The following is a 22584-nucleotide window of genomic DNA, read 5'->3' on the forward strand; positions in this document are numbered from 1 at the left end:
TACCAGCTATCAAAATATCCATGATGATCCTGCACCTCAGCCAGACTGTCTATTTAAATGTACATTTCTCCCTTTCCAAGGCTGGCACACATATGCTATTCATTTCAACCATATCCTGGTGCATTCACCTCTTTGATGCCATTCATTTAGACAGATGTGAACACAGCAATCACACAGGTGCTGATCAAAAAAATTGTCCCAGGGCCACCTGAGAGAGAATGGTTTTGGTCATTGTTGCCAATTTAGCAATCTTGTCACGAGTTTTGTTGAACTTTTGAGACTTTATAAGTAATATTTTTTTAGCAGACATTAGCCACTGCCCTGTGCCTGATATGGCTCTCCAGTTCACATCACAGCTGCTGGTTATACGAGTTGACAGTGCAACTTCAGTTCACTTATGGCCCTTTTCCACTACCCTTTTTCAGCTCACTTCAGCTCGCTTCAGCTCACTTCAGCCCGACACGGCTCGCGTTTCGACTACCAAAAACCAGCACGACTCAGCTCACTTCAGCCCTGCTTAGCCCCTAAAACTCGCACGGTTTTGGAGTAGGGCTGAAGCGAGCCGAGTGAGGCTGGGGGCGTGAGCAGACACTCCCCTGTGCACTGATTGGTGAGGAGGAGTGTCCTCACATGCCCACACACGTCCCGCGAGCGCGCTGCAATCTGTAAACACCGCAAACCCGGAAGGAGAAGAATTACGAATTACGAGAATTTCTGAAGCCTTATGTGCCTCGCCTCATCTATACGCTCTTGCCAGTATCTGTTGGCGTTGTCGGTGACAACAAGCCACAGCACCAAGACCAGCAACACTAACGACTCCATGTCCTCCATGTTTATTGTTTACTATTCGGGTCGTGAGACTACCGCTTAAAAGATCACTGATGTCACTGTTTGCGCTGCTTAACGACATCACGTGACGTCCACCCACTTTCGCTAACTCCACCCAATGTGTCCACCCACTTCCAGCCAGCATGGTTCAGCGCGGTTGTAGTCGAAATGCAACTCCAACAGCCCCGCTCAGCTCGACTCAGCACGGCACGGCTCAGCCCGACTCAGCCGCGTTTGTAGTGGAAAAGCGGCATTACTGCCAGTGTGTAAAGCCAATGACCAATCACTGTCTAGTATTGTTTTTCCCACCCATACACTTCTTTGTTCTTCATTTTAAACTATCTTCTTGGCTATATTTGCAGTAATAAAAGGTATTAGTAATAAAAGAGTTTTTTCCATCCATAACCATTTTCATTCATGTCTATTTCTGCTCTAACTACTCATGACCACTGTTTCTTTTTGTCTGTCCTTCACTGAAATTATAGTATTTTATGAATACATAAATAGTTTGTGGTGCTGACTCTTCTATAAAACACTAGTCTATTATTTTCTATTCAGATAATACTCCCTTCTGTTCTCTTTCTCATCTAAGCATCTTCAGAAAATCTTCCCCATGTAACACGTTCAATATGCAAATAATCATGGCAAATCAATTACTATGTAAATTAGTTGATGGCATCAACTAGTGACTTCTATTGACTTTTTGAGCATGCATTAGCTCCTCTGAATAAGTTGATAGAATACTGATATTGGTCTGCTTCCAAGTGAACCATAGTGTAGTTTGATTGTAGCAAGAACATACTTTGACCCTGTAATGCTGTGTTTAAGTAGCAAATGAGCTAAACTAGACATTCACATATTTATATAATCCATTTACTTAGCACTGACTCTGGGTTCTCCATGCCTTGTTGCTTTCCATGAGCACATGCTTGTCAGAGATTTGTTTTCTCTTGCCAGGAATTTTTTTCTTGTTTGGTTTTTACTGAAACAAGCACCAAACTGAATCAAATCAAATAATAATCAAGCCACAAGTATCAATTTCAATATGGTTTGGACTACTGAGAAAGCATAATTTAATATTGTCATATTTGTTCAAGTAGACTACTAGACACCTAGACAATTCGTTTGAGTCTGTAAGAACAAACTGTTTAAATGTTGTCAGTGACCTCTATTAGCATTTGATATCTCATAGAAGAGAACAGTTCTTGGTAGTGCTCTTACTTGGATGTCCCACACCTTTAGTACTCCACTCGTATCCGCTGTGACAAGGTAACACCCGCTGCCATCTACAGTCATTATGATGGAGTTTGAGTCTTCATGAGCCACAAACTTCCCAACTAATTGAGCATTCACTGTATTCCAGAAATGAACAGTGCCTGAACCCCCACATGACACCAAATCAGCTCCACCTTGAAGGAAATACACACAGACCTGTTGAAATGATTTATTTGCTTGTTTAATTGTATATTTATGTTGCATTTTGTAAGACATTAGTGCTATGTTTTTAGGAGGGATTACTGGAATGTGTGCTCTGTGAAAGATTTCCCTCTCTTTCCATTACCTGTTGCAGCAATTATTTTTCGTCCTTCCAGAAAGGCCAGTCTGGTCACAATATAGATCCCTGAGTCTTTTTTACTGGAATTTGCTTTTGGTTGTTTAGTACTGGGAGTACTAGGTAAAGTGCTATCTGCAATGAAGGACAATAACAGTTCAAGCTTGATTCATCTTCACAACCTCAGTACTGTCCAAGAGTTAAAACAACAGTTCAGCCCGAAACTAAATACACAATTTTATTGATACATAATTGTCCCATCAGCCTGGGGCACTACACCTCCCCATTAGCAGATATCTCCTTCCCTTGAGTTCTGAATAGCCATTTCCAATAACTTTATTATTATTAGTAGTAGTAGTAGTAGTAGTAGTAGTAGTAGTAGTAGTAGTACAAAAGACATCTACTCACTATCTGTACAAAATTGTGTCTGCATTGTACTGCCTACATATACTGTACTATATACTCCTTCTGGAGGGCAAATCTGAACAAAATATTAATAACTGCTACAACTCTTTTCTTTCTCCAATGCACGTTGCAGGTCATTTTGAGCATTTTGTCCCTGTATTTATAGATATGTATTCTTTTTTAATAATAATGCATTTAAGCAGAAATGTGTGTCACTGGATGCTGCTGTTCATATTATGTCACAGGGCAGTGTAACACACTCAAATGTACCGTCTTCCACATACATGAGCTCACAAATGCCTACGATAGACAATTGTCACTGTGATTGACAGAGAAGGACCATTTCTTGATTTTGGTCTCCTGGCATCATCAGGATTTGAACTCACAGTCACTGAACAACAGTGTGATTGCTTTTTCTGTTGCACCTCTTGAGAGACTGAAAATGAAATTTTATGATTGACAGGTTAATTCACAGCCTACATTGTAGATGGATACCAAACATGACTGATTGGTGACCTTCACGGTAAAGCGTGTCCATTTCATTTTTTACCAAACTACTCATTCAGCAAAAATCAGAATTACCGCAGAGGCGTGTTATATAACATCCATTTATTTATTCATTGCTATTAACCATTTTTTCCTAGTGAGGAACACTATGCTCAAGGAATACATTAATCCATCACAGGGCACACACAATCATTCACATGATCAGTTTAGAATCTACTGGCATGGGAATATCATGAAAAATAAAACTTGGCACAGATGATAAATCAAGCTCAGGATGATGCAGCAATGCTACCTGCTACACAATTATAAAACAATTGTTTCTATTTATGTTTATGGTTAAAAAAAACATCTCACCTGAGTTGCAGCCTTGGTGTTGTGTGTTTTTGTATAGTTTGTGTATGGCATTTTCAGTGTTGTTATTCCAGACTATAATCTCACCATCACTACCACCTACACAAAACATGATAAAACAAAATCACAAATTCAACATATATTGTCAAAGCATAGAAAAGCTGAAAAGAGAAGTGTTAAACCAATAATGTTAAAATAACATGGCTGCTGGTTTAGTACTGATGAGATGGTCTGTTCTGGATGTTCATCATTTATCCACTCAGCAGCCATGTTTATTCAACACTTCCTAACATCACCCACTCTTGTTTCTCATCATTCAGATGCAGACTGTATATTCAAATCAGTGAGATTTAACACCGGCTTGGAGGAATTTTAGCCCATACAGAACAGCTTCAACTCTAGGATGTTGGTGGGTTTCCTCACATGAATGCTCACTTCAGGTCCTTCCACAACATTTTGATTGGATTAAGGTCAGGACTTTGACTTGGCCAATCCAAAACATTAACTTTGTGAAGATTAGACTTTGATAGATCCCTGTTCTTTAAATAAAACAGGGTGTCCATTCACACCTGATTGTCATCTCATTGATTGAAAACACCTGACTCTAATTTCACCTTCAAATTAACTGCTAATCCTAGAGGTTCATATACTTTTGCCACTCACAGATATGTAATACTGGATCATTTTCCTCAATAAATAAATGACCAAGTATAATATTTTTGTCTCATTTGTTTAACTGGGTTCTCTTTATCTATTTTAGGACTTGTGTGAAAATCTGATGTTGTTTTAGGTCATATTTATGCAGAAATATAGAAAATTCTAAAGGGTTCGCAAACTTTCAAGCAGCACTGTACTTTCCCATAAAGTAAATTCAGTAAAAAAGCATCCAAAAACCTGGGTGCTGCAGCAAGAGCTATTTTACTTCATTGGTTACTAACACAACCACTACAACATTGTCAAAATATAAAATTATTATTAGCAACATTACATTACTCACTGAGTGACCCATTATCTCCTAAAGACTGTCTAACCCTACGTTCACACCAAATGTGGTGAGAGCATCAAAATGACTGGAAGTCATTCATTTTCTATGTGAGCCAGCACCTCTTGGCAGTGAGATAGCTGGCAGTGTGTCTTGGGTGGTGAGGATGTCAGAATAAAGTCAAAGTTCAGGCAACTTTCTGGTCATGAGCTATTACATGGTATGACACAGCAACCAATAAAAAGTGCTACACTCTCAAGAATCCTAGAGAACACAGTCATGTAAAATTTGTTTCTGTTCAAACTGTACCCAAGTAGCCTACCATGGAGCAGAAATTGATATTTGTGGTGGCGGGTTTCCCCATTATTTATATGTTGAATTTTGATGCTCTTGCCACGTTTGGTGTGAATGTAGGGTAATTAAAAATATCTCCAAAGGCTGTCTAATCAGAAAAACAAGACCTCCTAAAGACTGTCTAATAATATTTTTTTTAAATTACCTCCTAAAGACAATGTAATTAATTTAAAAAATGACCTCCTAAAGACTGTCTAATTAAAAAATAACCTCCTAAAGACAATGTAATTCATTTAAAAAACATGATATTCTAAAGACTGTCTAATTAACAAATTACATCCTAAAGACAACATAATTAATTTAAAAAAATAACTTGAGAGTGCGAGGGGCAGCCAACTTGAGCATGCTGATGATGAGTATGATCAGTGAGCATGAGCAGTAAAAATGACTGCAAGGTACTGCGAATTTCATCTTGACTCCTGAGCAAAATATAGACCCTGGCAAGCAAGGGGAAAGGAGGCACACATGTATCAGTGTTCACAGAACTGAAGTGCTTTCATGCATGTCAGTTTCTCTACACGCCCACTTCATTGCTCTGTGCTCATGGAATTCCTTTGTGCCCTTGCACATTACCTTTAACTAACTTTTTATGTTTGCACTCACTGATACTGTGCCACCCTTGCAGTCTATTAAAGATATCCTTTAGCACCCTGCACTATTCTATCAGGCTACTGACAATGTAGGAAGATACTGTTCATTAAAGCAATGTACATATGTCACATAGTATTACCTGGTACTGGATGTTATCAGAGCTTTTTTTTTATGAGTACAAGTATATCAGATTGAGTACTGATGCATCAGTATTGATGCTCCTGAAAAAAAAATCCTTGTCCTCAGAAAGATGAAAGACTGGGTAATTAAAAAAAAAAGACCTCCCATTAAAGACTGTTCCATTCTGAAGACTATTGCCCTCTGAAGATCCTTATTTATGTAGGATCCCATCATGTAATTAATCCAGGGAGGAAAAAAAAAACAGCTGTCAGTATTAAATACACTTGGGGATACATCTTCAGGAAAGCGGAGCGTGAATAAACACATTAGGACACTGGAGGGAATCCCAAACACATGCTAAGTTTCCCTTCCAAGCTAAAATTCTGCCAATGACACAAGGACCTAGGAAACAGCTTGAAACCACGAAAGGAGCTGCCTCCAGAAACAAATACAGCGAGCATCTGCTAAATTTAGACACACACCACACACACACACACATTATATATATATATATATATATATATATATATATATATATATATATATATATATATATAAAAGAACCAAGAACCAGAGAATTAGCTGGCATGAGAAGGAGGACAATACCAGTGACTAAGGTCTGAGGTGGGTGAAATGCTGCACACAAAATGTCCTCGCGATGCTGAACACCACCTTTCCACTCTGAAGGCTGTACAAAGAAGCAAGAGAACGAGTTCATCCTGAACACAGTGATCAATCTGCACAGAAAGACAGACAGAGATTAGAATGAAGAGAGGATGAAAAAGATGAAGCTCCAGTGATGTGAAATAGATGAGATATGACTGCAGAAGATTAGAAGTTCATCTCTAAATGTCAGAGCTAGTTTGTGTTTGGAAGATGTAAGAAAACAGGATGGGCTCACACACACGCAATCTGGATTCTGATCACTTTTAGGGTGCTTTGCAAAGGACGAATGAAAAGAGACATGATAGCAAGAGACAAGAAATGAGTCTTATAACAATATATAATACTTCTATACATTTTTTAAACAGTATTAAAATGCATGAAGTACAATGAATATGGTATAAACTAAAGTTTAATACTTCATATAGTACCCATGTGTTACATCTATATTTACTTCAGATTAAAATTAGTACAAAATATAATTAGAAGCACTTTGTACATATTAATAATTCACTAGCCATATGTACATATGCTGATTGTGCTTTACTTGTTTAGGGTGGGGTGTTTTTTTTTTTCATTTTGAAAGATGTAATCACTCCACTTATACTGTGTGCAACAAATAACTTAACTGCTTTAAAGTCTGCTTTAAAAAAAAATCAGGCATCTCATGCAAGTATTGCCTAAGAGAATCATGCAACAAATAACTTAACTGCTTTAAAGTCTGCTTTAAAAAAAAAATCAGGCATCTCATGCAAGTATTGCCTAAGAGAATCATCCAGTTGCGGTGAAATGTAGTATATGAGTTTTTGTGTTAATAGCAAAAAACAAAGGGAACCAACTACATTTGTGCAGTATAACCTGCATTTCATTTGACGCTTATAAAAACAAAGAGGCATGAAAAGAGTCTTTCAGGTAATTTTTGAGAAATATTTTGTGGTTTCCTAAACAACCTTTCAGTCCATTACCCTTTCACCATTGTTTATGGTTGTCAAGATAAATGGAATAAACATTTCCCACCACAGAGCTCTTTTCACATAATTGAACTCGTGAACTCATAATTGAACTTATTTCCTGATATATACACATGGTTTTCAGTTCCCCTTTGTGAAGCCTTTCCAACAGGGATGCAGTTAGTTTCTGGCCCACTAATTTGATTGGACAAGTAGCATTCCAAGAGTGCTGATATTGAATATAACAGCAGTGGTACATTTCACTGTTTGCATCATTCTGCTTTTAACTGTAATTCTAGCAATAGTTTGTTACATTATTATACTCATTACACTCAGCATTATTATACTCACTACAGGCTGTCAGTCTGTGCATTATATGGCAACAAGTAATGAGCTATCAAGCTGTGGGTTTATTTTTATTGACAGAGCAAAAAATATACACAATATTTGGCCATATTGTCAAGTCAAGTCAAGTTTATTTGTATAGCGCTTTTAACAATAAACATTGTCGCAAAGCAGCTTTACAGAATTTGAACAACTTAAAACGTGAGCTAATTTTATCCCTAATCTGTCCCCAATGAGCAAGCCTGTGGCGACGGTGGCAAGGAAAAACTCCCTCAGACGACATGAGGAAGAAACCTCGAGAGGAACCAGACTCAAAAGGGAACCCATCCTCATTTGGGCAACAACAGACAGCCTGACTATAATATTAACAGTTTTAACATGAGGACAGTTTCGTTGATGTTATAACTCTTCATTGATGGAAACTTGAGTGCAAAACTGATTCATGATAACTGCAGTCCTAAATATTGTGTCTGGAATGTCAATCACTTGATATTAATTTCTTGCTGATAAAACTGTTGTATCAAAGCAATATTACACTCGCAATTATTCTGTTTTGCTGAATATCAGCACAGCTGTGATTACCTGCAGTACTCAACCTGCAGCCTTGTGCCTACAGCTGAATCACAGCCATACTGATTTTCAGTATAACAGCACTGGGGTAGGTTTCCTGATAACACTGCCCTTTCAAGCTAAAGAGTGAGTTTAAAGATGCTCTTAAGCAACGAACGTTGTCTCTGCATGTGGTTTTCCCCAAACTTAAGACTTAAGGTCTCTTAAGAGCAATTTTGCGAAGAGCTTCTTTGCAATGTGTGTTCCCGGTATAGGCATTAGTAGTTGAAAAGGCATTCATACATTTCAACATTATATATTTAATCAGAGGTGGAAAGTAACGAATTATATTACTCGCGTTACTGTACTTGAGTAGCTTTTTTGTGTACTTATAATTTTTCAAGTAATTTTTAAAGAGTGTACTTTTACTTTTACTTAAGTATGTTTTCTTTTAAGTAGTGTACTTCGGTACATTTTACATCACAACCATTACTGAGTAAAAAAAATAAATAAATAAAAAATTAAAAAAGGCTAAAACGGAGAAGGGGAAATGCGTTCTGGAAATGAATCACGGGAAGGACAGTTGTCGCGCGTGCGAGTCTCACACAGACGATGGTGGACATGCACCGGCGCTTTAAGGGGGGGGCTCAAGCCCCTGGGCCACAGCCAATCAGGGGCCTTGTAATATTAATAAAATAATAAACTGTCGGAATCGTGGGCCTACATTAATGTACGGATACAAATAAGGTTAGAAATAAATGAGCGCACAGTAGCCTGCTGTAAGAGACATGGTGGATGTGGTTCGCGAAACGAACACCCACAACTGTACCAGAATAAAATGTAACAAAATGTAACGTCACGCACGAAAGCGCACCAAAGACTGCAGACTACCGAGACACAAATTTAGAGGCTTTGAAAGATGAAGCGTTCACATGTTAGCGGGGCGCATAAAAGGAAAAAAAGAGAGAGATGCAGGTAATGATAGAATCGTTGCCTAAAGTCACAGACTTTTTTAAGGTAAGGATCACCAATCTGTTCAGAATATCAGCTACTTATCAGTTATCAGCCTACCAGCAGCTAGGCTATTGCCACTTTTCCACTACAAACGCGGCTGAGTCGGGCTGAGCCGTGCCGTGCTGAGTTGGGCTGAGTCGAGCTGAGCGGGGCTGTTGGAGTTGCATTTCGACTACAACCGCGCTGAACCGTGCTGGCTGGAAGTGGGTGGACACATTGGGTGGAGTTAGCGAAAGTGGGTGGACGTCACGTGATGTCGTTAAGCAGCGCAAACAGTGACATCAGTGAGCTTTTAAGCGGTAGTCTCACGACCCGAATAGTAAACAATAAACATGGAGTCGTTAGTGTTGCTGGTCTTGGTGCTGTGGCTTGTTGTCACCGACAACGCCAATAGATACTGGCAAGAGCGTATAGATGAGGCGAGGCGCATAAGGCTTCAGAAATTCTCGTAATTCGTAATTATTATTCTTCCGGGTTTACGGTGTTTACAGATCCCAGCGTGCTCGCGGGGCGTGTGTTTGCATGTGAGGACACTCCTCCTCACCAATCAGTGCACAGGGGAGTGTCTGCTCATGCCCCCAGCCTCACTCGTCTCGCTTTGGCTCGCTTCAGCCCCACTCCAAAACGGTGCGAGTTTTAGGGGCTAAGCAGGGCTGAAGCGAGCTGAGTCGTGCTGTTCTTTGGTAGTCGAAATGCGAGCCGTGTCGGGCTGAAGTGAGCTGAAGCGAGCTGAAGTGAGCTGAAAAAGGGTAGTGGAAAAGGGCCATAAGTGTAGCTAGTCTAGATATGCTATGATCTGTCCAACAGTAAAATAAATCAGTTGCGATTTGAATACGTGTCGTGTGATTTGAGTTATAATCCTGTTAGTATAATAGCATATTTCGATGGGGATAATAAAATGTCTAAAACGGCATCTACTGAAGAAATTGATGAAAAGATTGTAGCCTATAATGTTCACAGTTCGGGCAGCAGACAGAGTAAGCATACTGAGGGGAATAGCAATACAAAGCTAGCGCAGATCCACATTTCTCGCTAGCTGTGTTGGGTGTGTTGTTAACCCGTGTGGATTTAAGTGAAATACTTGAGAAGTTCAGTGGTCAAGACAGAGTTTTAAGGTAAGGACACTTGATTATTAATGTTTGCCCGCCGTGGCTTGTTGTTGACAAAAGGCCCACATGATTTTGCCTTATGCAGCTACTGCTAGCGTCATGCTTTGAACTAGGTTAAGCTCATTTGCGCTAAAGGATGGGTTTATTGAAGGACTTTGATGTAGCTAGTTTCTTTTTAAAAAATCGTATGCTCAAAAGAGTATGCCCGTGTTCATCATGTTTAACTTTTTTTCTTGATGGAGTGCGTGAAATATTGTTGCAAGTGGTATTTCGATGCAGTCATGTCAAAAAGGCAGTTGAATGCACGGTCTTATTCAAGGAGAAGGAAGACTTGCATGATGCTTGAACATAGATCGGTAAAATAGACCCTAGTAGAACTCGGTTTCGTGTATTTTGGTCTGTAGAGTTATGAGTTTGGCCGCTGTCCATGGTGTTTACGTTTCATGTGGCCGCCGAGCCAAGTACCTTCATCATCATCATCATGTTCCCCTGTCAAAAGTTAAACTCTCTAGGGGTGCTTCTGCTGTAGCAGTTGCAGCAGTTGCTCAAAGTTTGATTTGTCCATCATCATACGTCTTATCTGTTGGGTGTCTATGCCCAGCAGATTTTCCCATTTCATCCATTTGTAACCATTTTTGTCAAACAGGAGCTGCTTTTGCACTTGGTTATTGCCCATCCGGCAAACGTGAGCAATATATTTTAGTTGTTGTACGTAGCAGGATAGTTTTATATCCTGGGTTCCTGTCAGTTTCCGGAGGTCAGCATTGGACATCTTGTAGCTCCAGTCTATATCTTCATTTGTAGTGTTCTTTTGGTCAGGGGCATTCTTTCGTTTATATCCACCTTTAATCATTTTCCTTAGGAAGCCGTGCCACACTACCTCAATTTTGTGAATTTCACTGGATGATAGTTGCCATGCCTGTGTGCTGTACAGGAGACGAGATCGAACGCATGCCACTAGGAACTTTATACGGGTTTTTAGTAGTATTCGGTGGTCAGTTAGAACGTGTTTCAGATCATTCCATTTCATGAATGCAGCACTTATCCTAGCATGCAGGAAGTGTGAGAATTCATCACAGTTGCTGACATTATAACCAAGATATTTAAAGGTGCAGACGTTTTTAATATTAGTGCCGCCAAGGGAAATGATACTTGGTTTACATTTGATATCCTCATTGATGTTAAAAGCCATTGTTTCTGTTTTGACATATGATATTTGTAAACCAAAGCGGGTGTAGGTCTTATCATACAACTGAAGAATATTCTGAAGCTCCTCGATGGATCCAGCAAGTATGGCCTGATCATCTGCGTATAGAATCTCTGTTATGCAACCCTCTCCTGATGCTCGTGCTTTCGTACGCATTTCTCTTGTGGATACCTCATTTGGAATGCAATATCTGAACTTGAAGCCTGTATCTGGATACAGTTTTGATATCTCATGCTGTGCAATCCTGACAACAAAGTCCATATAGATATTAAAAACTGATGGCGATTCTAGGGCACCTTGTCTTGCAGTGAATGTTTGTTTTCATGCCACTGAGCTATTTTTATGTATTTTATTTTTTAAAAGGACTTGTCTGTAGGTGTGTGTGTTTTATGTTTACAACATATAGGTCTACATTAGCGCACGCGCGCTTGTGTGGTTATCTCTGGCCATGCCCCTGCATGAAAGTTACGCAGTATCACTGTCCTGTCCGTGGTAATAATCAGAACCGGCTCTATAATGACAATGCGCGCGTTCTTCTCTCCCTCTGTGGTCGGATGTATTGAGCGATGTGAGCGTGGGCCTTGCGCAGCTACGCTGAGCCAAACGTAACCTATTGTAGGCTTCTAGGCTAATTACGCGCTTACACTGTAAATGCTTGACACGTATTGCAAATAAAATAAGAGTGTTTTCCTGGCCAACGGTAAGGGTAGGGTTGACAGGTAGCCTATGAGGGGCCTAGCCCCTGGGCCACGGGTGTTGATAAAACACCCCTGCGGACATGGAGGAGACCGAGGAACCTGTTGTGGACGACCCTGCAGAAAACGCAATTTCTTCCAGTAATGAAGTGCACCCCTGGCCCTACATACGTGATCACTTCAGCTTCATAGAGAAAAGGGTTTCATTATGCAATGCAGATTATGTGTGCCCAAGAAGACAACCACTGCAGCATACAAAAATTCGACGTCTAATCTGCGCAAGCATGTTGAGGTAAGTATTGTCATTGGCATCATCATAATGTTTCCTTTCCATAGTAAAACCGACAATAGGCTGGTTATATTCCAAAAATAGTGGATGGCATTGCTAATGTTGAAGTAGCAACCTGTTGGTACTGTAACATAACGGTAACTAGTCTGTTATTCGGTTGGCTAATCATGCAAGCAAGTTAGCTCGCCAACCTGACGTGATCAGTCCTCCTACCATTCTACATCCAACAGGCCAGAAAGGAATACTAAGCAAAACAAATAATGTTTGAATTGAATTGTTCAATAACACACAGTGCACACAGGCAAGCTACGAGATTTCGGTGCAACATTTCACTTTCATATTTCGTGTGTGTGTGGTCAGGGCAATGTAAACGACATGACTGTGTGTATTGACCTTTTTTGTTTGTCTCAGTTTTAATGCAGCATTATCCTAAGCATTCAATTTGATACACTTCCTTTAAATAAAACATCTGGGTTGAGATGTACATATATCCTTGTTTCCTCTTCTTTTTCATTTTTGCACAACACAATGGAGGCAGAAAACACCCATTGTTAAAAGTAACGTTTTACTTTTACTCAAAGTACATTTTAAATGATCTACTGTTTACTTTTACTTGAGTAGATTTTTTGTCTGGTAACTTTACTTGTACTTAAGTAAAATTTCATCAGAGTAACAGTACTTGTACTTGAGTATAATATTTTAGTACTCTTTCCACCTCTGTATTTAATGCTTAATGATGATACAATATATTAACATATTTTAATTCTTTTATACTTCTAAGGCATTGCTAAGGGCATTGGTAGTTGCTAAATCCAGTCAAGGATGTCACATGATGTTTGTTTTTAACCAAAAACCAATGAAGTATAAAAGAATTAAAATATGTTAATATATTGTATCATCATTAAGCATTAAATATATAATGTGGTAATTAATAATTGAAACTATTTTACATTTTTGGACAATAACATTTTTTTATTCCAAGCATGTTCTTTTAATTAAATGAAAAAGCATTCACATGAAAGAATGAGCAAATAATAAGTTAAATAATTAAGTAAATGTGTTCCCTGTGCCTGCTCATTTCACTGTTATCCAATCATGCAGTCATACTTTTATGATCTAGGAATGTAGAGCACTGTCACTGAAGAATTTCTGCCTCATGTTCTTCCTCAAACTGTCACTGATGCATGACAAACATATATTTCTATTACATGTGTGTTTGACATGCGTTTTTTTTTTTTTTAATTCAACCTCATATGTTTGAGGTTGCTAAAGGCATTAGTATTTGCTAAATCTAGTCAAAAAGGTCACATGGCATTCTTTTTTAGCAACACATTGTGTGTGTGGGTGGGTGACAGAGAGAGAGAGAGAGAGAGAGAGAGAGAGAGAGAGAGAGAGAGAGTTAGATTTTGATCTGTGTGTACCAAAGGAGGTTGAATTGACCTCCTTATATGTGTGTGTGTGTGTGTGTGTGTGTGTGTGTGTGTGTGTGTGTGTGTACATACATCATATATATATATATATATATATATATATATATATATATATATATATATAGACACACACACAGTGTGTGTGTGTATAAAATGTGTGCGCGCACGTGTAAACACAGATCAAAACCTCACTATCTTTCTCACATGCACACAATGTTAGAGATACAGAAATGTCTAATTTATGACACTAAATGGGATAATCACATGCCTAATGGAGTTAAATTCGATTAAAATGTGCCAATATCAATGTGACACTATGAATACATAATTCCATGACATATTAAAATATATCCATAACGTTTTTCATAGGGGGCAGCACGGTGGTTTAGTGGTTAGCGCTGTCGCCTCACAGCAAGAAGGTCTGGGTTCGAGCCCCGTGGCCGGCGAGGGCCTTTCTGTGCGGAGTTTGCATGTTGTCCACGTAGGTTTCCTCCGGGTGCTCAGGTTTCCCCCACAGTCCAAAGACATGCAGGTTAGGTTAACTGGTGACTCTAAATTGACCGTAGGTGTGAATGTGAGTGTGAATGGTTGTCTGTGTCTGTGTATCAGCCTTGTGATGACCTGGTGACTTGTCCAGGGTGTACCCCGCCTTTCGCCCGTAGTCAGCTGGGATAGGCTCCAGCTTGCCTGCGACCCTGTAGAACAGGATAAAGTGGCTAGAGATAATGAGATGAGATGTTTTTCATATCTTTATTGAATAATTAACTCAATGCCCAAGAAAAATTATTTTAACACGGGCAGCAGATTCAACACCAGTTTCTGTCCATTGGCTGTAAAAGTCCCTCAGAGGCACATGTGCATTCTGTGTTTTCAGCTGCGAATGAGATGCTCTTTGTTATGAAACAGTAGACCAGGTCCATCATAAGTTAAGAGCAAACTAAAATACTACTTTGGCTACAGTGTTGTTCGGGAAAACCACATTACCTTGATCATGGATCTTAAGAGGTACAGTGGGGCTTGAAAGTTTGTGAACCCTTTAGAATTTTCTATATTTCTGCATAAATATGACCTAAAACATCATCAGATTTTCACACAAGTCCTAAAAGTAGATAAAGAGAACCCAGTTAAACAAATGAGACAAAAATATTATACTTGGTCATTTATTTATTGAGGAAAATGATCTAATATTACATATATGTGAGTGGCAAAAGTAGGTGAACCTTTGCTTTCAGTATCTGGTGTGACCCCTTGTGCAGCAATAACTGCAACTAAACGTTTCCGGTAACTGTTGATCAGTCCTGCACACCAGCTTGGAGGAATTTTACCCCATTCCTCCATACAGAACAGCTTCAACTCTGGGATGTTGGTGGGTTTCTTCACATGAACTGCTCGCTTCAGGTCCTTCCACAACATTTCCATTGGATTAAGGTCAGGACTTTGACTTGGCCATTCCAAAACATTAACTTGATTCTTCTTTAACCATTCTTTGGTAGAACGACTTGTGTGCTCAGGGTCGTTGTATTGCTGCATGATCCACCTTCTCTTGAGATTCAGTTCATGGACAGATGTCCTGACATTTTCCTTTAGAATTCGCTGGTATAATTCAGAATTCACTGTTCCATCAATGATGGCAAGCCATCCTGGCCCAGATGCAGTAAAACAGGCCCAAACCATGATACTACCACTGCCATGTTTCACAGATGGGATAAGGTTCTTATATTGGAATGCAGTGTTTTCCTTTCTCCAAACAGAACGCTTCTCATTTAAACCAAAAAGTTTTATTTTGGTCTCATCCATCCACAAAACATTTTTCCAATAGCCTTCTGGCTTGTCCACATGATTTTTAGCAAACTGCAGATGAGCAGCAATGTTCTTTTTGGAGAGCAGTGGCCTTCTCCTTGCAACCCTGCCATGCACACCATTGTTGTTCAGTGTTCTCCTGAAGGTGGACTCATAAACATTAACATTAGCCAATGTGAGAGAGGCCTTCAGTTGTTTAGAAGTTACCTTGGGGTCCTTTGTGACCTCACCGACTATTGCATGCCTTGCTCTTGGAGTGATCTTTGTTGGTTGACCACTCCTGGGGAGGGTAACAATGGTCTTGAATTTCCTCCATTTGTACACAGTCTGTCTGACTATAGATTGGTGGAGTCCAAACTCTTTAGAGATGGCTTTGTAACCTTTTACAGCCTGATGAGCATCAACAATGCTTTTTCTGAGGTCCTCAGAAATCTCCTTTGTACATGCCATGATACACTTCCACAAACATGTGTTGTGAAGATCAGACTTTGATAGATCCCTGTTCTTTAAATAAAACAGGGTGCCCACTCACACCTGATTGTCATCCCACTGATTGAAAACACCTGACTCTAATTGTACCTTCAAATTAACTGCTAATCCTAGAGGTTCACATACTTTTGCCACTCACAGATATGTAATATTGGATCATTTTCCTCAATAAATAAATTACGAAGTATAATATTTTTTGTCTCATTTGTTTAACTGGGTTCTCTTTATATACTTGTTGAACTTGTGTGAAAATCTGATGATGTTTTAGGTCACATTTATGCAGAAATATAGAAAATTCTAAAGTTCGCAAACTTTCAAGCAGCACTGTACTTTCCCATAAAGTAAATTCAGTAAAAAAGCATCCAAAAACCTGGGTGCTGCAGCAAGAGCTATTTTACTTCATTAGTTACTCACACAACCACTACAACATTGTCAAAATATCAAATTATTATTAGCAAAATTACATTACTCACTGAGTGACCCATTATCTCCTAAAAACTGTCTAACCCTATGTTCACACCAAATGTGGCGAGAGCATCAAAATGACTGGAAGTCATTCATTTTCTATGTAAGCCAGCACCTCTTGGCAGTGAGATAGCTGGCAGTGTGTCTTGGGTGGCAAAGATGTCAGAATGAAGTCGAAGTTCAGGCAACTTTCTGGTCATGAGCTATTACATGGTATGACAGAGCAAACAATAAGAATTTAGAATTATATTAATAAATTTAATAATGGATCCTTTTCCTCAATAAATAAATGACCAAGTATAATAATCTTGTCTCATTTGTTTAACTGGGTTCTCTTTATCTACTTTTAGGACTTCTGTGAAAATCTGATGACGTTTTAGGTCATATATGCAGAAATATAGAAAATTCTAAAGGGTTCACAAACTTTCAAATGCCACTGTAATTAAAGACGCTCTTAGCCTTAAGAGGCTTTCAGGACACCCACCCCGGATTTTTGAAGAAGAAAGTATTGGGTTATTTTCTGTTAATCAACATTTCACTTGTTACAGTCTTGTTCAGCTTGTTCAACTAGTCTTTGGATTGCCCTCTTGTTTTTATGATTAATGCAATTTCTATGTCTGACCATTCCCTGTTTAACAACTTAGATTTTGGAGTGAGTCTTAAACTCTTCAACTGAGTCTGGTTTGCGAGATGCATTTTTTAGCTGTTGGTGGCAGCAACAAAAATAGTTAGATCTATCAATCAAAAATTTGCTTTGCAAAACAGTTAAAGATCCATCAGTCAAGGATCATTATGAAAACAAAGAATGATTTAATACTTTATAAGAATCAATTGGAAATGTACATGGAAGCAAACAATGGCAAATTCAAAACCAAAGAATCCCCACAAATAACATGTAAATAAATTGGTGCACTGATAATTACTGCAGTTTGAAGCCAACTGATCCAAATGAGGGTTACACAGTGGTTTGAGCCTCACGTTCGAGCCTCATGGCGACTGTGTGGTTTTCCTCTGGGTGCTCCAGTTTCCTCCAACAGTCCAAAGACATGAGGATTAGGTCAACTGGCTACTCTAAATCGTTCATAGGTGTGAATGTGAGTGTGAATGGTTGTTTGTCTTTGTGTTAGCCCTGCAATAGTTTGACACCTGCCCAGGGTGTACCCCGACTCTCACCCGAAGTCAGCTGGGATTGGCTCCAGCTTCCCCTGTGACTCTGATGGATAAATGGTATAGATTATGGATGATCCAAATGAAAAAGATACCAAAATTGCACGATGGACTTTTGTGAAAACAACATAAACTGCATATTAAAAATACATTTTAACAAGAGTGTAGCTGTTTATCTCCATCACACAGTGGCTATAAATCTGGGATGGTAAGCATACTTTCTTTTTAAACTTACTGAGTTCCATCTTTCCCTGTATTCTTACTAGGATTCCTCCAATGCATCAGCCGCAGGCTAAATGTCACTGTTATTCTGCTCAGGAAGTCTGAGACTATTTTTCTGAAAGTTTTGTTCATTTTTTATTTCATGAGTCAAGTCAGGTCACCTTTATATATAGCACATATAAAGACAAGTGTGGGCTGAACTTTGTGGGCTGAAAGAATTCAGAAAAATGTTTCCATGCTTAGTGGTTTCCAGTGCTTTTGAAATCACCTCTTCGCTTTTTGTCTATAACCATGAGTAAATATCATTCCATAAATTAATTTAATTTTACTTGACAGTGTAGACATTACCAGACTTAACACTTGTAGTAAAGGATAAAAAGTTAAAAAAATGTCTTATTCAAGCTTTTTGTACATCTCAATCTCTCACCTATCCCAGCCAAGCACTAACACTGTCCTCTTCAGCACCAGTATTTGTGAGATTTCCACTGCCTGGTCTTGGCATGCATTCAGTCTGTGGTGACAGTGGCCACTGAAATCCCATACCTTCACATACATAAATACAGGAACATAACAGTATATGAGCTTGGTGTACATACATGAAGATATCACTGTTGTCCATACAGCAAGTTCACCAACAACCACAACAGTGTCAAAAGAACATACATGTGTAAACATATACATGCAAACATATTTTTTCAAAAAGAAAAAAAAGACTTTTCTGGACAATTTCTAGATGACACTTTTTATATGTTTACATGTCATTATTCATTTATTTGGCTTAAATAAGGGCGGCACGGTGGTGTAGTGGTTAGCGCTGTTGCCTCACAGCAAGGAGGTTCTGGGTTCGAGCCCAGCGGCCAACGAGGGCCTTTCTGTGTGGAGTTTGCACATTCTCCCCATGTCACATGGGTTTCCCCCACAGTCCAAAGACATGCAGGTTAGGCTAATTGGGTGTGCACATCTCTGAAGACCTGTCCTGGAGCAACAACACCGCATCACTGGCCAAAAAACCCCAACAGCGTCTGTACTTCCTCCGCAAACTGAGGAGAGCAAGAGCCCCGGCCCCCATCATGCACACATTCTACAGAGGCACCATCGAGAACATCCTGACCAGCTGCATCACCGTGTGGTATGGCGCCTGCACCGTGTCCTGCTGCAAGACTCTGCAGCGCATCGTGAGAGCAACTGAGAGGATCACTGGTGTCTCTCTCCCTTCTCTTATGGATATTTATAACTCCCGCCTCACCCGCAAAGCCATCAGGATTGCAGGTGACCCCACCCACCCATCTCACAGCCTCTTCAGCCTGCTGCCGTCGGGGAGGAGACTGCGGAGTCTCTGGGCCAAAACCAGCAGGCTCAAGAACAGTTTCTTTCACCAGGCAGTCAGGAGGCTCAACTCCCTCCCTGTTCTGCCCCTCCTCCCCCCTCTGCCCCCTGCCACAGATTCTGCTTGCACACACACCCTTCAGCATCTGACATGTCATCCTCACAGTCCCCCCCCCCCAACACACACACAAACACACGCATACATACATCTCATCGTTCATTAACACACTGAACTCAGGGACTGCACATTTCACTTTACCTCATTCATTTGCACTATTCCGCACTACCTCATCTTAACAGCTGCTAGTTTGTTTATACTGCTTATTTCATGTTTACCTGCTATACCTTAAGTGCCCTTGACTGTTTGTTTATTTGCACCAATTTATGTGTGTGTGTGTGTGTGTGTGTGTGTGTGTGTGTGTGTGTGTATGAGTGTTTATACTGTTTATATTGTCTGAGTGTTTAGTCTGTGTGTAGTTCTTATCTAGTGTTTATACTGTTTATTTATACTGTTTATATTGTTTGAGTGTTTAGTCTATGTCTAGTTCCTATCTAGAGAGTGTTTATACTGTTTATATTGGTTTTTTTTTCAATTATTTTATTTTTATTTATTGCATTGCCTGTTTGCACCGTGGGTCAGAGAGGACTGATATTTCATCTGTGCTGTATGTCGAGCATGTATAGCATATTTGACAATAAAGTTGACTTGACTTGACTTGAATTGGTGGCTCTAAATTGACTGTAGGTGTGAATGGTTGTCTGTGTCGATGTGTTAGCCCTGCAGTGACCTGGTGACTTGTCCAGGGTGTACCCTGCCTCTTGCCCATAGTCAGCTGGGATAGGCTCCTGCGACCCTGTTGGACAGGATAAGCGACTACAGATGATGGATGGTTTAAATAAAGATTTATTATAAGTTTTACTTATAATTAAATATAAATATTATAATTATTTGCCTATAATCAGCTTGAATAAGTTTATTAGGCATAGATTATGAGGCCATAAGAAACAAATTAAAAGCATAGTTTAACAAAGGAAAAATTTATAATTGTTGGTGTGGTGAAAAATTTGAACAATGTTTTTCATTAATACATTTTAAATAACTGTAATAAAGTGGTTTTGTGGGGAAATCACTCTGGTATAAGTGGAATAACAGATTTCAAACCGTACTATCATGTGAAATACAGTATATATATATATATATATATATATATATATATATATATATATATATATATATATATATATAAATAAAAACACACACAGTACTGTGCAAAAGTCTTAGGCACATGTAAAGAAATGCTGTAGACCAAAAATGGCTTGAAAGATTAAATGAAATGTTTCAACACTGAATAAATCCTATTTTCATTTAATTGGTGTGAGACAACTCTTTGCTTTAAAAACAAAAATAGTAGTCTTAGGTACAATTAGTGCAGTTTTATAAGGAAATGAGCTGTAGATTTTACTGAGCATCTTGCAGAACCAGCTACAGTTCTTTCTGGACACTTACATTTTTTTGCTGGAAAATGAAAATTGGGAACTCTAAAATGTTTTTGTACTGACTCGATAATGTAGAAGTCATAAAATAGAAATGTCTAACATAGTTTGTATGAAAAAAATGCCTAAGACTTTTGCACAGTAATTTATATATATATATATATATATATATATATATATATATATATATATATATATATACACACACACACACGTGTGTGTGTGTGTGTGTGTGTGTGTGTGTGTGTTTTCTGACCTTGAGTAATGCATAGAAATCAAGATTATATTCAATTTTAAACAACACAGTACTAATGTTTGAACTTAGGATGAGTTCAGAAATCACTATTTGGTGGAATAACCCTGACATTTAATCATAGCTTTCATGCGTCTTGGCATGCTCTCCACCAGTCTTTCACGTTGCTCTTGGTTGACTTTATGCTACTCCTGGTGCAAAAATTCAATCAGCTCAGCTTTCTTTGATGGCTTGTGACTATTCATCTTCCTTTTGATCACATTCCAAAGGTTTCAGTGGGATTCAGGTCTGGAGATTGGGCTGGCAATGACAAGGTCTTGATCTTGTGGTCCTCCATCCACACCTTGATTGACCTGGCTGTGTGGCAAGGAGCATTGTCCTGTTGGAAAACCCAGTCCTCAGAGTTAGGGAACATTGTCAAAAAAGAAGGATAACCAGGATAACCATGTACATGGCTTGATTCATGTGTCCTTCACAAACAAAAATCTGCCCTATTCCAGCCTTTTTGAAGCATCCCCAGATCATCACCGATCCTCCACCAAATTTCACAATGGGTGTGAGACAATGTGGCTTGTCGGCCTCTCCAGGTCTCCGTCTAATCATTAGATGAACAGGTGATGGGAAAAGCTGAAAACTGGACTCATCAAAGAAGATGACCTTACTCCAGTCCTCTATGATCCGATCCTCATGGTCTTTTGCAAACCTCAGCCTGGCTCTTCTTTGCTTCTCATTGATGAAGGGCTTTCTTCCAGCTTTGCATGACTTCAACCCTGCCTGGAGGAGCCTGTTTCGAACCACGCCATGCACTTAACCCCAGCTGCCATTTGCCATTCTTTTTGTAGGTCACTTGATGTCATCCTACGGTTGTTGAGTGACATTCGAAGGAGCTGACGAACATCCCAGTCAGTGGAGAGTCGTTTTCTCTCTCTGCCAGTCTGTAACTTTGTTGTCCCCAATGTCTGCTGCTTGACCTTGTTCTTATGAACTGCTGTCTTTGAAATTTTAAGGATGGAAGCAACCTGATGTTCACTGTATCCCTCTGCCAGTAAAGCCAGAATTGAACCCTTCTTTTTCTCACTCAAAATTTTTATTTTTTAACTTTTTTGGCATGATGGATAGATATTTTTATATTTAAATTAAATTTAAGGTACTACCAACACTGTTTTTGCCAAACTTATTCTATTGCAAGAGGGTAGTCATGACTGTGGGGGGGGGGCTGCCATGCTGTAGCCATAGTAACCAATTCCCTGCTTCACTTTATGAACCATCTTCTCCCTTCCACTGTACAGCACTGAACACAAAAATCCCTGTACTTGATGCCATATTCTATCTCCGCCCATTCTTCTGACTCCCTGCAATGGTATTGGATACAGAGATGATACCGGATGCCAAATACAGTGACGTCACAACTGTGCTTAAAACCCGCG

The 22584-nt window shown here is 39.3% G+C and overlaps 1 protein-coding gene across 1 annotated transcript in view; it reads right to left on the bottom strand.

Moving 5' to 3' along the window:
* The window catches only part of LOC132888330 (WD repeat-containing protein 49-like), a 141019-nt gene that overhangs the window by 42831 nt on the left and 75604 nt on the right, over positions 1-22584 (bottom strand). The window contains exons 10-14 of the mRNA XM_060924390.1: positions 18512-18627; positions 6297-6427; positions 3647-3742; positions 2390-2515; positions 2050-2237 (exon numbers count right to left, since the gene is read on the bottom strand). Of these exons, the coding sequence (XP_060780373.1) occupies positions 2050-2237; positions 2390-2515; positions 3647-3742; positions 6297-6427; positions 18512-18627 (657 nt within the window). The remainder of the gene's footprint in view (positions 1-2049; positions 2238-2389; positions 2516-3646; positions 3743-6296; positions 6428-18511; positions 18628-22584) is intronic.

This window comes from Neoarius graeffei, chromosome 6 (assembly GCF_027579695.1).
Source record: "Neoarius graeffei isolate fNeoGra1 chromosome 6, fNeoGra1.pri, whole genome shotgun sequence".
Lineage (NCBI taxonomy): Eukaryota > Metazoa > Chordata > Actinopteri > Siluriformes > Ariidae > Neoarius > Neoarius graeffei.